We start from the raw sequence: 18777 nt of genomic DNA, 5'->3' as shown, positions 1-18777 counted from the left end.
AGGAAGAACATAAAATTTTCCTTAGTGAAATATTTCAGATCACTGAAATTCTGGGTTTAATACACAAGGCCCATGGTAGCAGCTTAAGAGAAAGGAAGATCCCAGATGTCTACGTTAGCCTGGGGAAGGGCAAGACAGAAATATGAAAATGAAGCCTCTAAGAAGATATGCTTCACACTGAAGGGGTAAGGCAAGAATATGCAGGATAGTCAGACAGCAAGAAGGTACCCAAGCTTCAAGAGTGAGGCTGGGATTCTGACAAAAGAGTGGCACGAGGAATTAAACACAGTGCTAGAGCATGCAGAGAACTTCATATGAACATTGTTCATAAAAAGAATAGCTTTACCTGGACAAGATGCTGAGTCTAGAGAAATTTGCATATATACCTCATATTTATACATTGCATATAATCTCTCACTTTTGTACTTATAAAGCTTTATTTTTTATTTCTGCAACAGAACATTTTCCACGGTCATATGTTGATCTCATTACATTGCTGAGAGCGTATTTATTGAAATGAACTCTTGTTTTGAACTCAACGAAGTTGGTTGAGAGTTACTGTAGAAAAATTCACAATGACATAAAAAGGAAAAACACTTTTTTTTTTTTTTTTTCTATTTTAGGTTACCTAGAACAAGGACTACTGGTGAAGGAAGAGCGTAAACTCATAGAGAAGTATAAATCAACCTTTCAGTTTAAACTTGATGTTCTATCAGTGATCCCAACTGATCTGCTGTATATTAAGTTCGGCTGGAATTATCCAGAAATTAGATTAAACAGATTGTTAAGGATCTCTCGAATGTTTGAATTCTTCCAGAGAACAGAAACAAGGACAAACTACCCAAACATCTTCAGGATCTCTAACCTTGTTATGTATATCATCATCATCATCCATTGGAATGCATGTGTGTACTTCTCTATTTCCAAAGCTATTGGGTTTGGAAATGACACATGGGTCTATCCTGATGTTAATGATCCTGATTTTGGCCGTTTGGCTAGAAAATATGTGTACAGTCTTTACTGGTCTACACTGACTTTGACCACTATTGGGGAAACACCACCTCCCGTGAGGGATTCTGAGTATTTCTTTGTGGTGGCTGATTTCCTCATTGGAGTGTTAATTTTTGCCACCATTGTCGGTAACATAGGTTCTATGATTTCCAACATGAATGCAGCCAGGGCAGAATTTCAAGCAAGAATTGATGCGATTAAGCAATACATGCATTTTCGAAATGTAAGCAAAGATATGGAAAAGCGAGTTATTAAATGGTTCGACTATCTGTGGACCAACAAAAAAACAGTGGATGAGAGAGAAGTCTTGAAGTATTTACCTGATAAATTAAGAGCAGAGATCGCCATCAACGTTCACTTAGACACATTAAAAAAGGTGCGCATTTTTGCGGACTGTGAAGCTGGTCTGTTGGTGGAGTTGGTCTTGAAATTACAACCCCAAGTCTACAGTCCTGGAGATTACATTTGCAAGAAAGGGGATATTGGCCGAGAGATGTACATCATCAAGGAAGGCAAACTCGCTGTGGTGGCTGATGACGGGATCACTCAGTTTGTGGTACTGAGTGATGGCAGCTACTTTGGTGAAATCAGCATCCTTAATATTAAAGGTAGCAAAGCTGGCAATCGAAGAACAGCCAATATTAAAAGCATTGGCTACTCAGATCTATTCTGTCTCTCAAAAGATGACCTCATGGAAGCTCTGACTGAGTACCCAGATGCCAAAGGTATGCTAGAAGAGAAAGGGAAGCAAATCTTGATGAAAGATGGTCTATTGGACATAAACATTGCAAATGCTGGAAGTGATCCTAAAGATCTTGAGGAGAAGGTCACCCGAATGGAGAGCTCAGTAGACCTCCTGCAAACAAGGTTTGCTCGGATCCTGGCTGAGTATGAGTCAATGCAGCAGAAACTGAAGCAGAGACTAACCAAGGTCGAGAAATTCCTGAAACCACTTATTGACATAGAATTTTCAGCTATCGAAGGATCTGGAACTGAAAGTGGGCCCACAGACTCTACACAGGACTGAAAAGCTGATTTTTCATAAGGACATTCCTCAGGATCCTTTTGGTGATGTGATGAAGGTACCTGTAAGCTGGAAGACAAGGATGACTCAGCTGGGAATTTTTCCATAGGGAAAATGTGCTTTGGTGCAGGGCACAAAGCCATACATTCACTTGTGAGGTACTGTAGCTAAAGAATCATCACACTTAGAATTTTTCACAATGGATAACCTGCAAAGATATGAACCAATTAACTTATCAGCATCTCTTATCTTCTAATTTTTTCACATATGGTCCTTTTATGTTACACTCTTTATAAAAGTGAACAAGCATCTCTCACTTTCAGACAATTTATATTTCTCAGGAGCAACTGAAAATTATCATGTACCTCATGTTCAGAATACTATTTAAAAAGAATTAGAATGCAATAAAGTGAGATAAATCCTAAAGTTATAGCGAATATTATTTATTTGATAATTTAGTCGAGAGTTTAGGACATTTTAGAGCTTCCAGGTCATTTTAAAGACCTTAATCATTTACTCTAGAGCTTGGGAAGAATGGTTGAAAGAAAGTTCTTACTGATATAAGCATGACAAATCATATTTATATATATGTGTGTGTGTGTATATATATATACACACACACACACACATACGTACACACATGGTGTGTGTGTGCTCAGTCATGTCCAACTCTTTGCAGCTGCATGGGCTGAAGTTCTCCAGACTCCTCTATCCATGGGATTCTCCAGGCAAGAATACTGGAGTGTGTTGCCATTTCCTTTTCTGTACACACACACATATGACTATGCTGTGTTTGGTTGTGTCTGGCTCTTTGTGACCGCATGGACTATAGCCCACCAGGATCCTCTGTCCATGGAATTTTTCAGACAAGAATAATAGAGTGGGTTGCCATTTCCTTCTCCAGGGGAACTTCCGGACCCAGGGATTGAACCTGCATCTCCTGCATTACAAATGGATGCTTTACCGTTTGAGCCGTCGAGTAAGCCTTGTTTTAGTTGCTCAGTCTTGTCTGGCTCTTCTGCAACCCCATGGGCTATAGCCCATTAGGCCCTGGGTCCATGGGATTTCCCAGGAAAGAATACTGGAATGGATTGCCATTTCCTTCTTGAGGGGATCTTCCTGACCTAAGGCTCAAACCCATGTCTCATGCATTGCAAGCAGGATCTTTACCACTGAACTATCTGGGAAGTTGAAAATCATGAAATTGAAAATCATAAAATATTATAAGAATCTTTAGTTATATAAGTTTTAAAATTTATGATTATTACGCCTTGATAGAAATTGGTTACTATCTCCTTTCTCTGACTGACCAGCAATAAGAAGAAGAGATAAAGCTAATACTTTTGCTGGGTGATGAACAAAGGAAATTGTTAGAAAATGAGACCTGGAAGTGCTATAGACCAGCATGGGCATCATAGGAGCATCTTAGCAATTCAGAATCTCAGGCCCTAACCCAGACCTGCTGTATCAGAATCCGAATTTTAGCAACCCCCTAGGTAATTCATACATTAAACTTGAGAAGAGAGCCAGGAAGGAGTTAATGGGAGGGTGGGTCTAGAAAAGAAACGGGGACTATATGACAAGTGCGTGCTCACAGAAGACACTGACAATCAGCTATACTGCTCTGCTGCTCAACTCAGATGGGGCTCAGTAAGTTCCTACCACAGATCACTGGGATCGATTTCAGGTTTCTATCCATGCCTATAATACTATGACTTAACATGACTTAATATGACTTAATAATATGACTTGTTAATTTGACATTTCAGATATCTCTATGGACCTCTATCAGTGTATGCCAATGGTGGAAGTTATCCTACTCTACCAATAAGATTGAACTAAATGTTGTCTTTGCCTTTGAAGCCTTTGAAGTCTTCCCTTCAACATCCTACCTATATCCTTAATATCGACAGGCAAATACTTCTTCACTGCAGAGGAAGTGGTTAGTCCTGGAGTGGGTGAATCAATAAGTAATAAAAAAAAATATGGCTTCTTCCTGAGACAAGTGCTCCTTTTCCTCTCTTTTATTTCTTATTATTCCTTTTCCTTCATCTGTGTTTTATTCTTTTCTTTGTGTTCCTTATTGTCTGTTATAAAAATCTCTCATAGCAGGTTTGCCGGGAATAAGTGAGGGTTACACACCAGGCTCAGGGCTGTCTCCTAAAGGAGGAGCAGCCCCAACCACAGCATCCAGTGGGGGGCACCTTGAATCTGATCTGCACTAGAGACGTATCCAAGGGTTCTGATTTGATGACCTCTGGCCCCAAGCTCTGAGCTTACATCAGATAGGTAGCAGGTTCTTGGTGCAAAGCCTTGGGCTAAGGAGGGTTTAGCCAAATCCTTTTTCATGACTCTTCCAGGTGGTGAAGACTCCAGTTTTAGACACCTGGAGTGTGAAGCAGAACTTCACAACTGAGCTCTGGCTTCATGCTGCTGCTGCTGCTGCTGCTAAGTCACTTCAGTCATGTCCGACTCTGTGTGACCCCATAGACAGCAGCCCATGAGGCTCCCCGGTTCCTGGGATTCTCCAGGCAAGAACACTGGAGTGGGTTGCCATTTACTTCTCCAATGTATGAAAGTGAAAAGTGAAAGTGAAGGTGCTCAGTCGAGTCCGACTCTTAGCGACCCCATGGACTGAGGAGCCTATCAGGCTCCTCAGTCCATGGGATTTTCCAGGCAAGAGTACTAGAGTGGGTTGCCATTGCCTTCTCTGCTGGCTTCATGAGCGAATTAAAAAAAAAAAAGGACAGGGAACATGTGGCTTTGGTGAGACTGATGGTAAGTGTCCTGACTTGGGTACATGTGAATGTCAAAGCAGGAGCTCTCCTTTTATCAATCCAGAGACCATCCACATTCCAGCCGGATCCCACACTCCAGTGGCTGTCTGGGACTAGCATCTTAACATGTTACGACTAGGACAGGCTTGATGTAAGGACAAGTGAAGGCTGGCTGAAGTTGGAAGATCTTTAGTAATGACATCTGAGAGGAAATGAGAGGGAGAATTCTGGGACTTGTAGATGGCAGATCAGAGACAATATGACCCAGGCTTGCCAATGTGTCTGGTAAGTACTCTGCCTTCCTCCCAAATCTATTATAATATGATATAGGAAGAGATTACTTCAAGGTTTTGCAGAATTTTTTAAAATCAACTTTTCTAACTTGAAATATGATGTGATTAAGTGTCTTACCATTAGGAGGCAATATCTGCCTATAATTATGAACTTCAGAGTCTGAAGCTGTTTTTTTTTCTCATAGAAATTGTAGGTAGTAAAATCAGAGCTTTTTGGTAACAATAGGCAGTCTTTCTCTAACATGAATATTTTTAGAAGATTTTAGTATAGACTATATATTAGTCTAAAATGAAATCATGATCAAATAAAGTATAAAATATAAATGTAGTGGGTAAAATAACAACATAAATTAAAATTTTTAATATTTCTTATTTTCAGGAAGTTCATCTAGGCATTAATATAATTTCATTGCAAGAAGCTTTTACCAATGTGTAAGATGCATTCTAAAGGTAAGCAAAATGGGGAGAAAAGAAGCAAGAAGCATTTATATTGAGCTTCATTTTATATTTTTATTTTTTAAAAAGTCCACTGCTTTAAAATGTTTGAAAACCACAGATATGTTTTAATAGTGTTTGATGTATGCCTGGCTTGGACATTGTCAGTTTAAGTTATATTCTTCCTTATGACTATTGAAATTGTATTATTGGATATCCTAGTTTATAGACTATTCAGAATATAAAATACAAAAAAAAAAAAAAAGAGGCTTATAGACTCAGAAGAAACAGTTTGCTATTTGCTGGACTAGTTTATCTCAAGGTGAAGAGAGAAAGTGGGAAATTAAAGAGAAAGGAATCAGAGAACATAGAAAATGCACACTCTAGGGATCATCTTATTTATCCCTCCTCATTTTGAAAATACAGAAATGATGATCAGACGACAGTAAAACTGATGAGGATGTAGTAATGGGAACTTTGCATGAGACTGGAAATTTTTGCCATATGTTGGAAAGCAATATGCTAGTATCTGCTAGAGCTCCAAGTTGGCTTAACCTAAAACCCAGAAAGTTCATTCTTAGGTGTTTATAGTCACTACAAATATTGGCCACATTCTTCAACAGTGAGACATGTTGAAGAGTGTAACAGTAAAAAAAAGTAAACAACTTAAATGATTGTGGAAAGGAGATGATTTTTAAATTGGAATATATTCACATAATGGATTCTATAAAATGTTTGAATACTAACAATTGCACTCATCTCACACCCTAGTAAAGTAATGCTCAAAATTCTCCAAGCCAAGCTTCAGCAATACATGAACTGTGAACTTCCAGATGTTCAAGCTGGTTTTAGAAAAAGCAGAGGAACCAGAGAGAGATCAAATTGCCAACATCTGCTGGATCACTGAAAAAGCAAGAGAGTTCCAGAAAAACATCTATTTCTGCTTTATTGACTATGCCAAAGCCTTTGACTGTGTGGATCACAATAAACTGTAGAAAATTCTGAAAGAGATAGGAATACCAGACCACCTGACCTGCCTCTTGAGAAACCTATATACAGGTCAGGAAGCAACAGTTAGATCTGGACATAGAACAACAGACTGATTCCAAGTAGGAAAAGGATTACGTCAAGGCTGTATATTGTCACCCTGCTTATTGAACAGCATATTAAAAAGCAGAGAGATTACTTTGCCAACAAACGTCCATCTATTCAAAGCTATGGTTTTTCCAGTAGTCATGTATGGACATGAGAGTTGGACTCTAAAGAAAGCTGAGTGCCGAAAAATTGATGCTTTTGAACTACAGTGTTGGAGAAGACTCTTGAGAGTCCCTTTTACTGCAAGGAGATCCAGCCAGTCCATCCAAAGGAGATCAGTCCTGGGTGTTCATTGGAAGGACTGATGTTGAAGCTGAAACTCCAATACTTTTGCCACCTGATGTGAAGAACTGACTCATCTGAAAAGACGCTGATGCTGGAGGGATTGAGAGCAGGAGGAGAAGGGGATGACAGAGGATGAGATGGTTCGATGGCATCACCCACTTGATGAACATGAGTTTGTGTGGACTCTGGGAGTTGGTGATGGACAGGGAGGCCTGGCGTGCTGCAGTTCATGGGGTTGCAAAGAGTCGGACACGACTGAGTGACTGAACTGAACGTTTATGTAGTGCGGAGTTTGTGCCAGGTTCTGTCCCAAGTATTTTCCAGATGTCAATTCATTTAATTCTCAGGACAACCTAGAAGTTAGGTTCTCTTATGTCTCCTGTTTAACAGATGAGGAAATGGAGCCACAGAGAGTTTACATATTTTGCCTGATGCCCATAAGAAGAAAGTTACACAACCACTATTTGAATCCAAGCCCTGAGGCTCCATTGTGTTTGTTCTTAACACTTTCATTTGCGCAGACTCTTGTATGTACATACAATTATTATCTATTCAAAACTTACAAACATACAGCAAAGTACTAGGTAGCGCTTATGGATCTGTACCTATGATATAAAAGTTTAATAACAGGCAGAGGAATGAGCAGAAATCAGGAGAGTGGTTACTTCTGTGTTGAATGGAGAGAATGGGATGGAAGAGAGACTGGAAAATTCATAGGACTTCATTTATATGTTCTATATCTTTTAAAACAATATGAAGGAAATAAGTCCAAATGTTAAGATTTGGCAAACCTACATACAAATACGGACATATATTCTCTCTATATTTGGTATATTTGAATTATTCCACAAGAAGAAAAAAAGATGAGTTAAGTATAAATTCACGCAGCTAGTTAGGCAGCAAAGCCTGGACTTTTAACCCTGGCTCAGTGTTTACTTCACTATGGGATTGGACTTGATTGCTTTCTGCACAAACCTGAGTGCTTTATGAGGCTCTCCTTGGTGGTTACATGCCTGTTACCTGTGTTTCCACTTGAAGTTAGTCAGAGTGCATATTAAATCACTTGGAGACAAAACCTTCTAGAATTACATTCCACGTCTGGCTCTTGGTTTCCTGATGAGTTCAAGGTGAAAGAATGCATTTTTCTCCCATGCATTCCTTTGGGATTCTGAAAATAGCAATTTACCACAAAATTACTCACCAGCCTGACAATGTTGGCCCTTAAAAAGAGGTGATATTTGATTTCTTGTCAGATTGCCAGTTTCTCCTCTTTTGAGTTAGGTTCCTTTTTGTTTCATCTAGGCTGAGCTTCGGCCAGTTGGACTTGGTCCAAGAAGCTACTTGAGTTCCGTCTTCAGAGAGCAGGGAGCCTGTTTCCTGGGTTTGTCCAAAGATTCATGATGCTGAGGAGCACAGGCATCCTGGTGGCGCCCAAGTCCATGGTGCTCCCTGATGTCCTCCAGTGGTCTCCTTGTGGCAGAAAGAGTGTCGAAGGATGAACATCTGTCTACCACTACCAGGATAGGAATGTAATTTGTTTCCACTAAATTTTTAGTGTAATAGACCTCTCCGCCTAGTTCCTTAGTTTGCTAAAAATAAAGATAATTAATAGATCTACATTTATGGGTTTTCCCATTGCTCCATTTCAGATATAGTATCAAAGTGCCTAAAAAGCACAAAATATATAAAATTACCAAAGAAGCATACTACAGTAAAGTAACATGAAATTTACCTTGATTATATTCCTTTTATTTTTATGTCTAAAAGAATTGGGCATTTGAAATTCATTGATTAAAGAGAGACAAGACTCCTCAGTGGTAGAAAAATGAGACTTGTTTTATTAATGAACTGAAATAATTGATAGGTCTTTTTAAAAGAAATTTTAGTGCTAAACTCTTTAATATAGATCTCTTGATTTAATGCCACTGACCTAGTCTTGTTTCTTTTACCTTGAGAGGTGGCCTTCTCCATTGGTTGTTGTTGTTCAGCCACTAGGTCATGTCTGACTCTTTGCAACCCCATGGACTGCAGCACACCAGGCTTCCCTGCTCCGCTGGCCCACATGCCAAACCAGAAAGCTTTCTTGAAGCTAAGAGAGAGTAACCAAAAATAAATCACACACACACACAAATACAAATATATAATATAGATTAACCATATTTCAAATACATATTTGCCATCAAATGTATGTGGGCAATGCAGATTGAGCCTTTGCTTCCTGAGCCCAGTTATAATCACTTTCTTCAAGTTATTTGAGCCTCTCAAACTGGAAGCCATAACTGAATAATCTATTTGAGCTGTAAATAAATTTGTGAACAAAAGGAAATCAGTAGATATCACTTATTTAAACTTTTAAAAAGTTATCATAACAATGATTACCGTAATTATTTTTTGAATTTTATATTAGACTTGGGACAGATATCATACAATAAATGGTGAAGATAAATAGATTCCTTAGGTATTAACTCTGATGGGACTGGTCACATTTGAAAGTGAAAGTGATTTCACTCAGTCCTGTCCGACTCTTCACAACCCCATGGACTGTAGCCTACTAGGCTCCTCCGTCCATGGGACTCTCCATGGAAGAGTACTGGAGTGGGGTGCCATTTCCTTCTCCAGGGGATCTTCCCAACCCAGGGATTGAACCTGGGTCTCCTGCACTGCAGAGAGATGCTTTACCATCTGAGCCATTTAAGATGTTTAATTAAACATCATCTTAAAATCAAGATCCAACCACTCCATCCTAAAGGAGATCAGTCCTGGGTGTTCATTGGAAGGACTGATGATGAAGCTGAAACTCCAATACTTTGGCCACCTGATGTGGAGAGCTGACTCATTGGAAAAGACCCTGTTGCTGGGAGGGATTGGGGGCAGGAGGAGAAGGGGACAACAGAGGATGAGATGGTTGGATGGCATCACCGACTCGATGGACATGGGTTTGGGTGGACTCTGGGAGTTGGTGATGGACAGGGAGGCCTGGCTTGCTGCGGTTCATGGGGTTGCAGAGAGTCGGACACAACTGAGCGACTGGACTGAACTAAAACCAGTAGCTGGGCTTCAGTAGGGGTAAGTTCTACTGGAGTGAGTATATTTGGGATAAGATAATGAAAATTATAATTTTAAAATAATTTTCTCTAAGCAATCAAAGGCATGAAGGCTTATATAAGGAACTTGCAGCTAGTAATGTTCTCAGTGGAGATTACAAAAAGATCAGAAAAGACTGGATTTAATTAGGAAGTTTTAAGAAGAAACATGCTCTTGCCTTTGTAGAAAATCATGGGGCATCTGAACTTAGAATACTGTATGCATTTCTGTTTAGTGAACAGAATGTATTTTATTAGATGTGGATGGTGTCTAGAGATTGACTAAAAGGGTGATAGAGTTGCCACATGTGAATAAATGGCCCAGAGGTAGGGGGAGCAGGGACTCCAGCTGGGTGATCAGGAGTATAAGTGACGACCGTGAGACTAGTGACAGGCATCTGAAGCGAGGGGGGCAGCCTTGTGGGACTGAGCCCTTAACCTGTGAGATCTGAACTTGCCAGGCAGTTAGTGTCAGAGCTGAATTAAATGTAGGACACCCAGTTGGTAGCCACTGAGAACTGAATAATTATTTTGTGTGGAAAAATCCACACATCTGGTATCAAAAGTGTTGCTGTACGTAGAGAAAAACAGGAGAGCCAGCTTTTAGTGGAGACTTGATGTGTTCTAAGCAGAACTCATGATTTATTTCCCCCAAATATGTTCCTTCCCTAATATTCTCTATCTCAGAAGGGGGCACTGCCATTGGCTCACTTCCTCGGATATATATAAAAAATTTTGACTCTTAATTTAACACCTGCTATCATAATTTGTTAGTGAATTTTGTCAGCTCAACCTTCAAAACATATCCTGCATCTCACTATAAGTCATCATATCCAAACCACCATCTTCACTTGGACTATACACAGAATGTTAAAGGTGTCTATTGCAACTCTTGCTCCCCTTTCCCCAACAGCCCATTTCGAGGTAGAGCTGCCATTGTGACCTTACAAAAACAAAATCAGATCATGTCACTTTTACCTCAGCTTGCTTACAATTAAATCCAAAATCCTCATCATAGCCCTACATTAAATGGCCCTGATCATCTCTCTGATTTGGTGTCCTACTGCTCCTCTGCCTGCTCAAACCCTTTTAGTTATACTGGCCTCCTTTTTGGTCCTTAAACGTACCAAGTATGCCCCCTTTTCTGGGTCCTTGTTTTCTTTTTCTCTTCCTGGGAAATTCTCTCCCCAGTATCCAGTGGGTGTTGCACCTTCATTCAGATCTCTGCTCAAATGTCACCATGGTAGAGTACCTTCTTTGCTCAGTCTAAATTGAAAACCTCTTCACTGCATCTCCCTGCACAGATCACTGCTTCATATTATATCTTAATTTATATTTTACTTGTTTGCTATCTGCTTTCCCCATTCAAATGTAAGTTCCATGAGGACAGGTACTTTATTTCATGTAATGCTCTACTTCCAGTATGTAGAAAATGTCTAGGCATAAGAGGGACACAATAGGGGCTTTATACATGTCTGTTGAGTGAATTAATAAATTCATTATCCAACCAATCCTGGGAGTTATAACTCAGAGTTCAAATTAAGGTAACTGAAAGATTATGATTACTGTAGTGTGATTATTTGCACATCTGAGTTTGTAAACTGAATCTTACAGTTTAATTCTATGTAGCCATTCTTTCACAAGGCTCTTCCTAGCTCAAATTTTCCCATTATTTCTACATTCATTTTCCTGAAAAATCTCCCTTTTATAATGTCACCTCCCTTCTCTTGAACCTCACAGTGGCTACTTAGTGTCAACATTGAAACCAAAATTTTTTACTCCTGTCTCAAAGTGTTCTCCAACCCTATTAGTTACCTTTGCCTGGGGATTCAACAGAATTTTCTTCTGTCTGGTTCAAACATGTGCTTTGTTTGTTTTCACTTCTAAACCTTGGCTCATTCTGTACCTACCAAATACAGTGCCTCTTACTTACAACACAAGAGAAGACTCTACACATGGACATCACCAGATGGTCAATACCAAAATCAGATTGATTATATTCTTTGCAGCCAAAGATGGAGAAGCTCTATACAGTCAACAAAAACAAGACCAGGAGCTGACTGTGGCTCAAATCATGAATTTCTTATTGCAAAATTCGGACTTAAATTGAAGAAAGTATGGAAAACCACTAGACCATTCCAGTATGACCTAAGTCAAATTCCTTGCAATTATACAGTGGAAGTGACCAAGAGATTCAAGGGATTAGATCTGATAGGCAGAGTGCGTGAAGAACTATAGACAGAGGTTCATGACAATGTACAGGAGACGGATCAAGACCATCCCCAAGAAAAAGAAATGCAAAAAAGGCAAAATGGCTGTCTGAGGAGGCCTTACAGATAGCTGAGAAAAGAAGAGAAGCTAAAGGCAAAGGAGAAAGATATACCCATCTCTAAAGGAAAGATATACCCATCTCAATGCAGAGTTCCAAAGAGTAGCAAGAAGAGATAAGAAAGCCTTCCTCAGTGATCAGTGCTAAGAAGTAGAGGAAAACAATAGAATGGGAAAGACTAGAGATGTCTTCAAGAAAATTAGAGGTACTAAGGGAGTATTTCATGCAAAGATAGGCACAGTAAAGGACAGAAATGGTATGGACCTAACAGAAGCAGAGGGTATTAAGAAGAGGTGGCAAGAATACACAGAACTATACAAAAAGATCTTCATGACCTAGATAACCATGATGCTATGATCACTCACCTAGAGCCAGACATCCTGGAATGCGAAGTCAAGTGGGCCTTAGGAAGCATCACAATGAACAAAGCTAGAGGAGGTGATGGAATTCTAGTTGAGCTATTTCAAATCCTGAAAGATGATGCTGTGAAAGTGCTGCACCCAATATGCCAGCAAATCTGGAAAACTCAGCAGTGGCCACAGGACTGGAAAAGGTCAGTTTTCATTCCAATTCCAAAGAAGGGCAATCCCAAAGAATGCTCAAACTACCACACAGTTGTGCTCATCTCACACACTGGTAAAGTAATGCTCAAAATTCTCCAAGCCAGGCTTCAACAGTATGTGAACCATGAACTTCCAGATGTTCAAACTGGATTTAGAAAAGGCAGAGGAACTAGAGATAAAATCACCAACATCTGTTGGATCATTGAACAAGCAAAAGAATTCCAGAAAAATATCTATTTCTGCTTTATTGACTACGCCAAAATCTTTGACTGTGTGGATCACAACAAACTGTGGAAAATTCTTAAAGAGATGGGAATACCATACCACCTTACTTGTCTCGTGAGAAATCTGTATGAAGGTCAAGAAGCAGTTATAACTGAAAATGGAACAATAAACTGGTTCCAAATTGGGAAAGGAGTGCGTCAAGGCTGTTTATTGTCACCATGCTTATTTAACTTATATGCAGAGTACATTATGCTAAATGCCAGATTGGATGAAGCACAAGCTGGAATCAAGATTGCCGGAGAAATATCAATAACCTGATATGCAGATGACACCACCCTTATGGCAGAAAGCAAAGAACTAAAAAGCTTCTTGATGAACGTGAAAGAGGAGAGTGAAAAAGTTGGCTTAAAGCTCAACATTCAGAAAACTAAGATCATGGCATCCAGTCCCATCACTTCATGGCAGATAGATGGGGAAACAGTGGAAACAGTGGCTGACTCTATTTTTCTGGGCTCCAAAATCACTGCAGATGGTGACTGCAGCCATGGAATTAAAAGACCCTTGCTCCTTGGAAGAAAAGCTATGACAAACCTAGACAGCATATTAAAAAGCAGAGACATTACTTAGTTGACAAAGGTCCGTCTAGTCAAAGCTATGGTTTTTCCAGTAGTCACATATGGATGTGAAAGTTGAACTATAAAGAAAACTGAACGCTGAAGAATTGATGCTTTTGAATTGTGGTGTTGAAGACTCTTGAGAGTCCCTTGGACTGCAAGAGGATCAAAGCATTCCATCCTAAAGGAAATCAGTCCTGAATATTTATTGGAAGGATTGATAATGAAGCTGAAATTCCAATACTTTGGCCACCTGAGGCAGAGAACTAACTCCTTGGAAAAGATCCCGATGCCAGGAAAGATCGAAGGCAGGAAGAGAAGGGGACGATAGAGGATGAGATAGTTGGATGGCATCACTGACTTGATGGACATGAGTTTGAGTAAGCTCTGGGAGTTGGTGATGGACAGCAAGCCTAGCGTGCTGCAATCCTTGGGGTCGCAAAGAGTCAGACAGTACAACTGAGTGACTGAACTGACTGACCACTTACATCCACATCTTAGTCTGCCCTTAATACTTTTCTCAGTTCTCAGGATCTCAGTGAAACTTCTCATTCCTATTCTGGTTCTTTATTTACGATGAACCCTTCCCATGTCTGAGTACAAATATGTAATGCCTGACAATATTGGATAACTGCCAGAGTCAGGTTTTTTCCTAATTATTTTATTTATTTATTTATTTTTGGCTGTGCTGGTTCTTGGTTACTGTGTGGGCTTTTCTCTAGTTGTGCTGAGCAGGGGCTGCTCTAGTTGCTGTGCTCGGGCTCCTCATTGCAGTAGCTTCTCTCTGCAGAGTACAGGCTCCAGGACATGTACGCTTCAGTGACTGTGGCATGTGGGCTCAGTAGTTTTGGGTCCCTGGGCTTTAGTGCTGCTGCTGCTGCTGCTAAGTTGCCCAGTCATGTCCAACTCTGTGTGACCCCATAGACGGCAGCCCACCAGGCTCCTCTGTCCCTGGGATTCTCCAGGCAAGAACACTGCAGTGGGCTGCCATTTCCTTCTCCAAGGACTTTAGTGCACAGACACAATAGTTGTGGCACACGTGTCTAGCTGCTTTGGAGCATGTGGCATCTTCCTGTACCAGGGATTGAACCACTGTCTCCTGTGTTGACAGGCAGATTCTTTACCACTGAGCCACCAGAGAAACCCCAGACTCAATTATTGATTGATGGATGGGTTATTTAGCTGAATATTAGAAAATAGTTTACATGAAATATGAATAAATGTTTAGTTAACTTTTGTCTCTGAAGGTTATCCTAGAAAAAGAAACTGATCACCCAGTTTAAAAATTATGTTTTTTTCATGAAATTGACATTATACAATACTGTTTTTATCACTCAATTCTCTCAGTATTAATAAGTAAAGCAAAATAAGACTCTATCCTTGAAAGTTATTTGTGTTTAACCTGGCTAGAGAAATCAACCTGATTATTCAATTTTCTAATTTTCTTCTGTCCCACTTATTTCAACTGGTATATTTTGCACTTTATGTTTTACCCTTTATTTTCTTCTTAACACATTTCCCCTTTATTTCCTTGTTAACTATATTTATTTATTTTTGCTGTCAATGTGATTGGATCATATCCAGTATGTCAAGTAAAATGTATTCAGTGCTTGTATCAGTCTTGGTCCAATCAACAACAGAAATCGCACAGTGGGTTAAGCTTAATATAAAGAATTATTAAGCTCTGATTAAAGAAGGACTAGAAGGAAACTAGTAATGGTATTCTAGGACTGAGGGAGAATACCCAAGGGAGGACAAACTTGGAAGGGTTCCCCTCCGCAAGGTTGATTCAGTCTTACTGGAGAAGGTGTAGTTCAGCCCACTGGATAGCAGAGAAGCTTGCTAGTTTGTTCTGGCCACAATTGTTCTGCAGCCTCCTGTGGAGTGCAGTGATCAGAAACCAGAGGGGTGAGTTTGCAGAGGGGATGGGAGCCAAGGCTCAGGGGTGCTGTGGGGGGGTGAGGTAAGGGGTCACCTGCAAAGGGAGTGGTGACTCGGGGGGCTCAGCGGTGAGCAGAAGACCTTAGGTCAGTTTCCATGGTGAGAGGGCTGCTCTGCAAGATTCTCTCCAGGCCAGGCAAAGGCTGCAAGGTGGCTGACCCACTATACAGCAGCAGGAAATACCTGGAGAACGTCTTGCTTCCTCCAATGCCTCTTCAGTGCCCTCTGCCGAGAAAACTTAACATCTCTGTGGAGATGTTTCAAGTTCTGTCCTCTGTCACAGAGCATATACTGAAGGGTGAATGGGAGCTGAGGTGCAATGTATTGATAATAGGCAAAATGTTTACCAGAGTCTAGATGTATTTGTCAAAGATAAATGTATTTAGGGAGCTATATTGATACACTGGCAAAATGAATCCGTATCAAGAAGACATGTCAGTAATGGACAAATACAATTAAACAACAATTTTAAAAATGACTGGACTATAGGGGTATTCAGATATCCTATTTTTTCTAATTTTATTTTAGTATTCTTTAAAAAATTGAGGTGTGTCATACATATAGTAAATTGCACAAATCATAAATGTATACTATTTTGAGTTTTAACATATGTATACACAAGTAAAACTACTACCCAGATTAAGATAGAATTTTCCCACCACTCAGGAGGATACCTTATTCCTCCGCCCAGTTAAAATTCTCCCACCCCTACCAGAAGTAGGCACTAATGTGGCCTCTGTTACTTGTTCAGGAACTTCATGAAACTGGATTCACAAGTCATCTGTTGTGTCTGGCCTCTTTTGTTCAAAATGATATCTTTGAGATTCACTCATCTTGCTTCATATATCAGTATTTCTTTTGGCATAGCATTCTATTATATGAATATACCACAATTTATTTTTCTATCCTGTTGATAGACATGCGGGTTGTTCCTAGTTTTTGACTATTATGAGTAAAGCTGCTATAAAAAGAGTTTTTGTGAAGCTGTGCACTCAGGTCTTTCAGGTATATATTCAGAAGTGGAATTACTTGGTCCTTGGAACATGCTTTGGTAGTGAGCCATGTTTAGCTTTAATAGATACTGCCAAACATTTTTCTAAAGTGTTTGAACCAATTTCCACTCCTACCAAAACATATGAGAGTTCCAATTGCTCCATATTGTTGCCATTAGTTGGCCAATCTTTTGTTTTTAGCTATTCTTGAGGGTAGTATTTTTAATAATTAAGATTAATTAGAACTATACAATTATATTTATCAATTTTTATAATCTTAACTATATAATATTTATCATCTTCATGTATTTCTCATGTTCCTCTTTGATAAATAGAAAGAACTTGTTTCCTTCAAATGTTATCTGAAATTTCAAAGTGAAAATAGCAGAAATGGTAGCTTTTGAAATATGCTCTCAGTTTACATATACTTCCACGTTTTAATTGGAGAAGGCAATGGCAACCCACTCCAGTACTCTAGCCTGGAAAATCCCATGGATGGAGGAGCCTGGTAGGCTGCAGTCCATGGGGTCGCTAAGAGTCGGACACGACTGAGCGACTTGACTTTCACTTTTCACTTTCATGCATTGGAGAAGGAAATGGCAACCCACTCCAGTACTCTAGCCTGGAAAATCCCAGGGACGGGGGAGCCTGGTGGGCTGCTGTCTATGGGGTCTCACAGAGTCGGACACGACTGAAGCGACTTAGCACCAGCGGCAGCAGCCACATTATAATATCCATCAGCTCTCCACTAAGCTTTTCGAGAATACTATAATAAATGCTTGCTCATTCACATAGCATATAACATTCTTTTTGACTCCACAGTAGTTATTATGATTATCAATTATCATTGTAAAATATGGCAAGGGAAAAACTCTGAACATGTGAGTCTTTTGCCTGATTAGCGCCTCTAAACATAACTGGAATTTTTATGTAATCATTACTTTTTCACAGTAATTAAGTAGTATGGTGTTTTTAAGAGTATAGTACAGGAGTCACACAGCTCAGCTGCAGTCCTGGCTCTGCTAGGATATTTAATAAGAAAGTTTTCTGTGTCTTTATTTCCTAATTTACAAAATGGAATAGAAAACACCACCAGGCTATGTCAAGGGCAAGGAACTTAACCTCTCTATCCCTCAGTGTTCTCAGTTGTAAAATGGGGCTAACAATAGGATTATTGAGTATCACATTGTTAAAATACATATATATGTAAAACACTGCATAGTGCCGGCAACTTAATAAATGCTATGTTAATAGTTATGTATTTATCAATTAAACTGAAGAGTTGTAAAGGGCCGTGTAGTCCCAAACAGCAATTAATATATTTCTCAATCCCAGACAGACTCCTGAATTTTTAAAATTTCTCCCACTCTTCTATTATTGAAAACAGCGAAGTCAGAAGAATCAGGACCAGCCCTGGCTCTCAACTACTTTTCCTTTTGTTGTGAAAGGAAAAATATACTTCAGAAACAGTATATTATAAACTATGAAGGACTTTGATACTAATGCCGTTAGATTCATCTTCTACATCCCTTTAGTAATTCAGAAGAGCGTTTTCTCCACTCCAGCCACTTTACCGCAACACTCCCTCTGCTGTCCCTGCGTCTTCCCTGACCTCAAAGCATTTTTCTCCTCAATGCCTTTTCCCATCTGCGAGAAAAGTTCCCTGGCACCAAAGACAGTGGGCAGTCAATTACGACCACAGGTACAGACTCCAGCTAGGTCCAGGGAAGTTGGGAGGAAAAAGCAGCAACCTTCGGTGTCCCGAACACCTCAGGGCCAGCCAGCCCACTTCCCCAGGTAGTTCGCTCTCTCTGCGCCCCGCCCGCCCGAAGTGAAAGTAAAAGTCGCTCAGTCGTGTCCGACTTTTTGCGACCCCATGGACTATACAGTCCACGGAATTCTCTAGGCCAGAATACTGGAGTGGATTGCCTTTCCCTTCTCCAGAGGCTCTTCCCAACCCAGGGATCGAACCCACGTCCTCCCACATTGCGGGCGGATTCTTTACCAGCTGAGCCACAAGGGAAGCCCGAACCCCAGGGCATTTCGGGAACTGTAGTTTCCGAAGGCCCGGTTCAGTTGGCGCATGCGTTCCGAGGACTTGCCAACACAC

General features: G+C 40.1%; 1 protein-coding gene across 3 annotated transcripts in view; it reads left to right on the top strand.

Annotated features, from left to right (window-relative positions):
* Window positions 1-2422, top strand: part of CNGA1 (cyclic nucleotide gated channel subunit alpha 1) — a 52420-nt gene extending 49998 nt beyond the window's left edge. For all 3 annotated transcript variants that reach the window (XM_061164698.1, XM_061164697.1, XM_061164699.1), the window contains one exon: window positions 624-2422. In XM_061164698.1, the coding sequence (XP_061020681.1) occupies window positions 624-2038 (1415 nt within the window). In that variant the 3' untranslated portion in view covers window positions 2039-2422. The remainder of the gene's footprint in view (window positions 1-623) is intronic.
* The last annotated feature ends 16355 nt before the right edge of the window (window positions 2423-18777 follow it).

The sequence above is a fragment of the Dama dama genome, chromosome 17, assembly GCF_033118175.1.
Source record: "Dama dama isolate Ldn47 chromosome 17, ASM3311817v1, whole genome shotgun sequence".
NCBI classification, from domain to species: Eukaryota; Metazoa; Chordata; class Mammalia; order Artiodactyla; family Cervidae; genus Dama; species Dama dama.
Note: the sequence above shows the minus strand (reverse complement) of the source record. Positions and strands in the feature narration are given on the sequence as shown.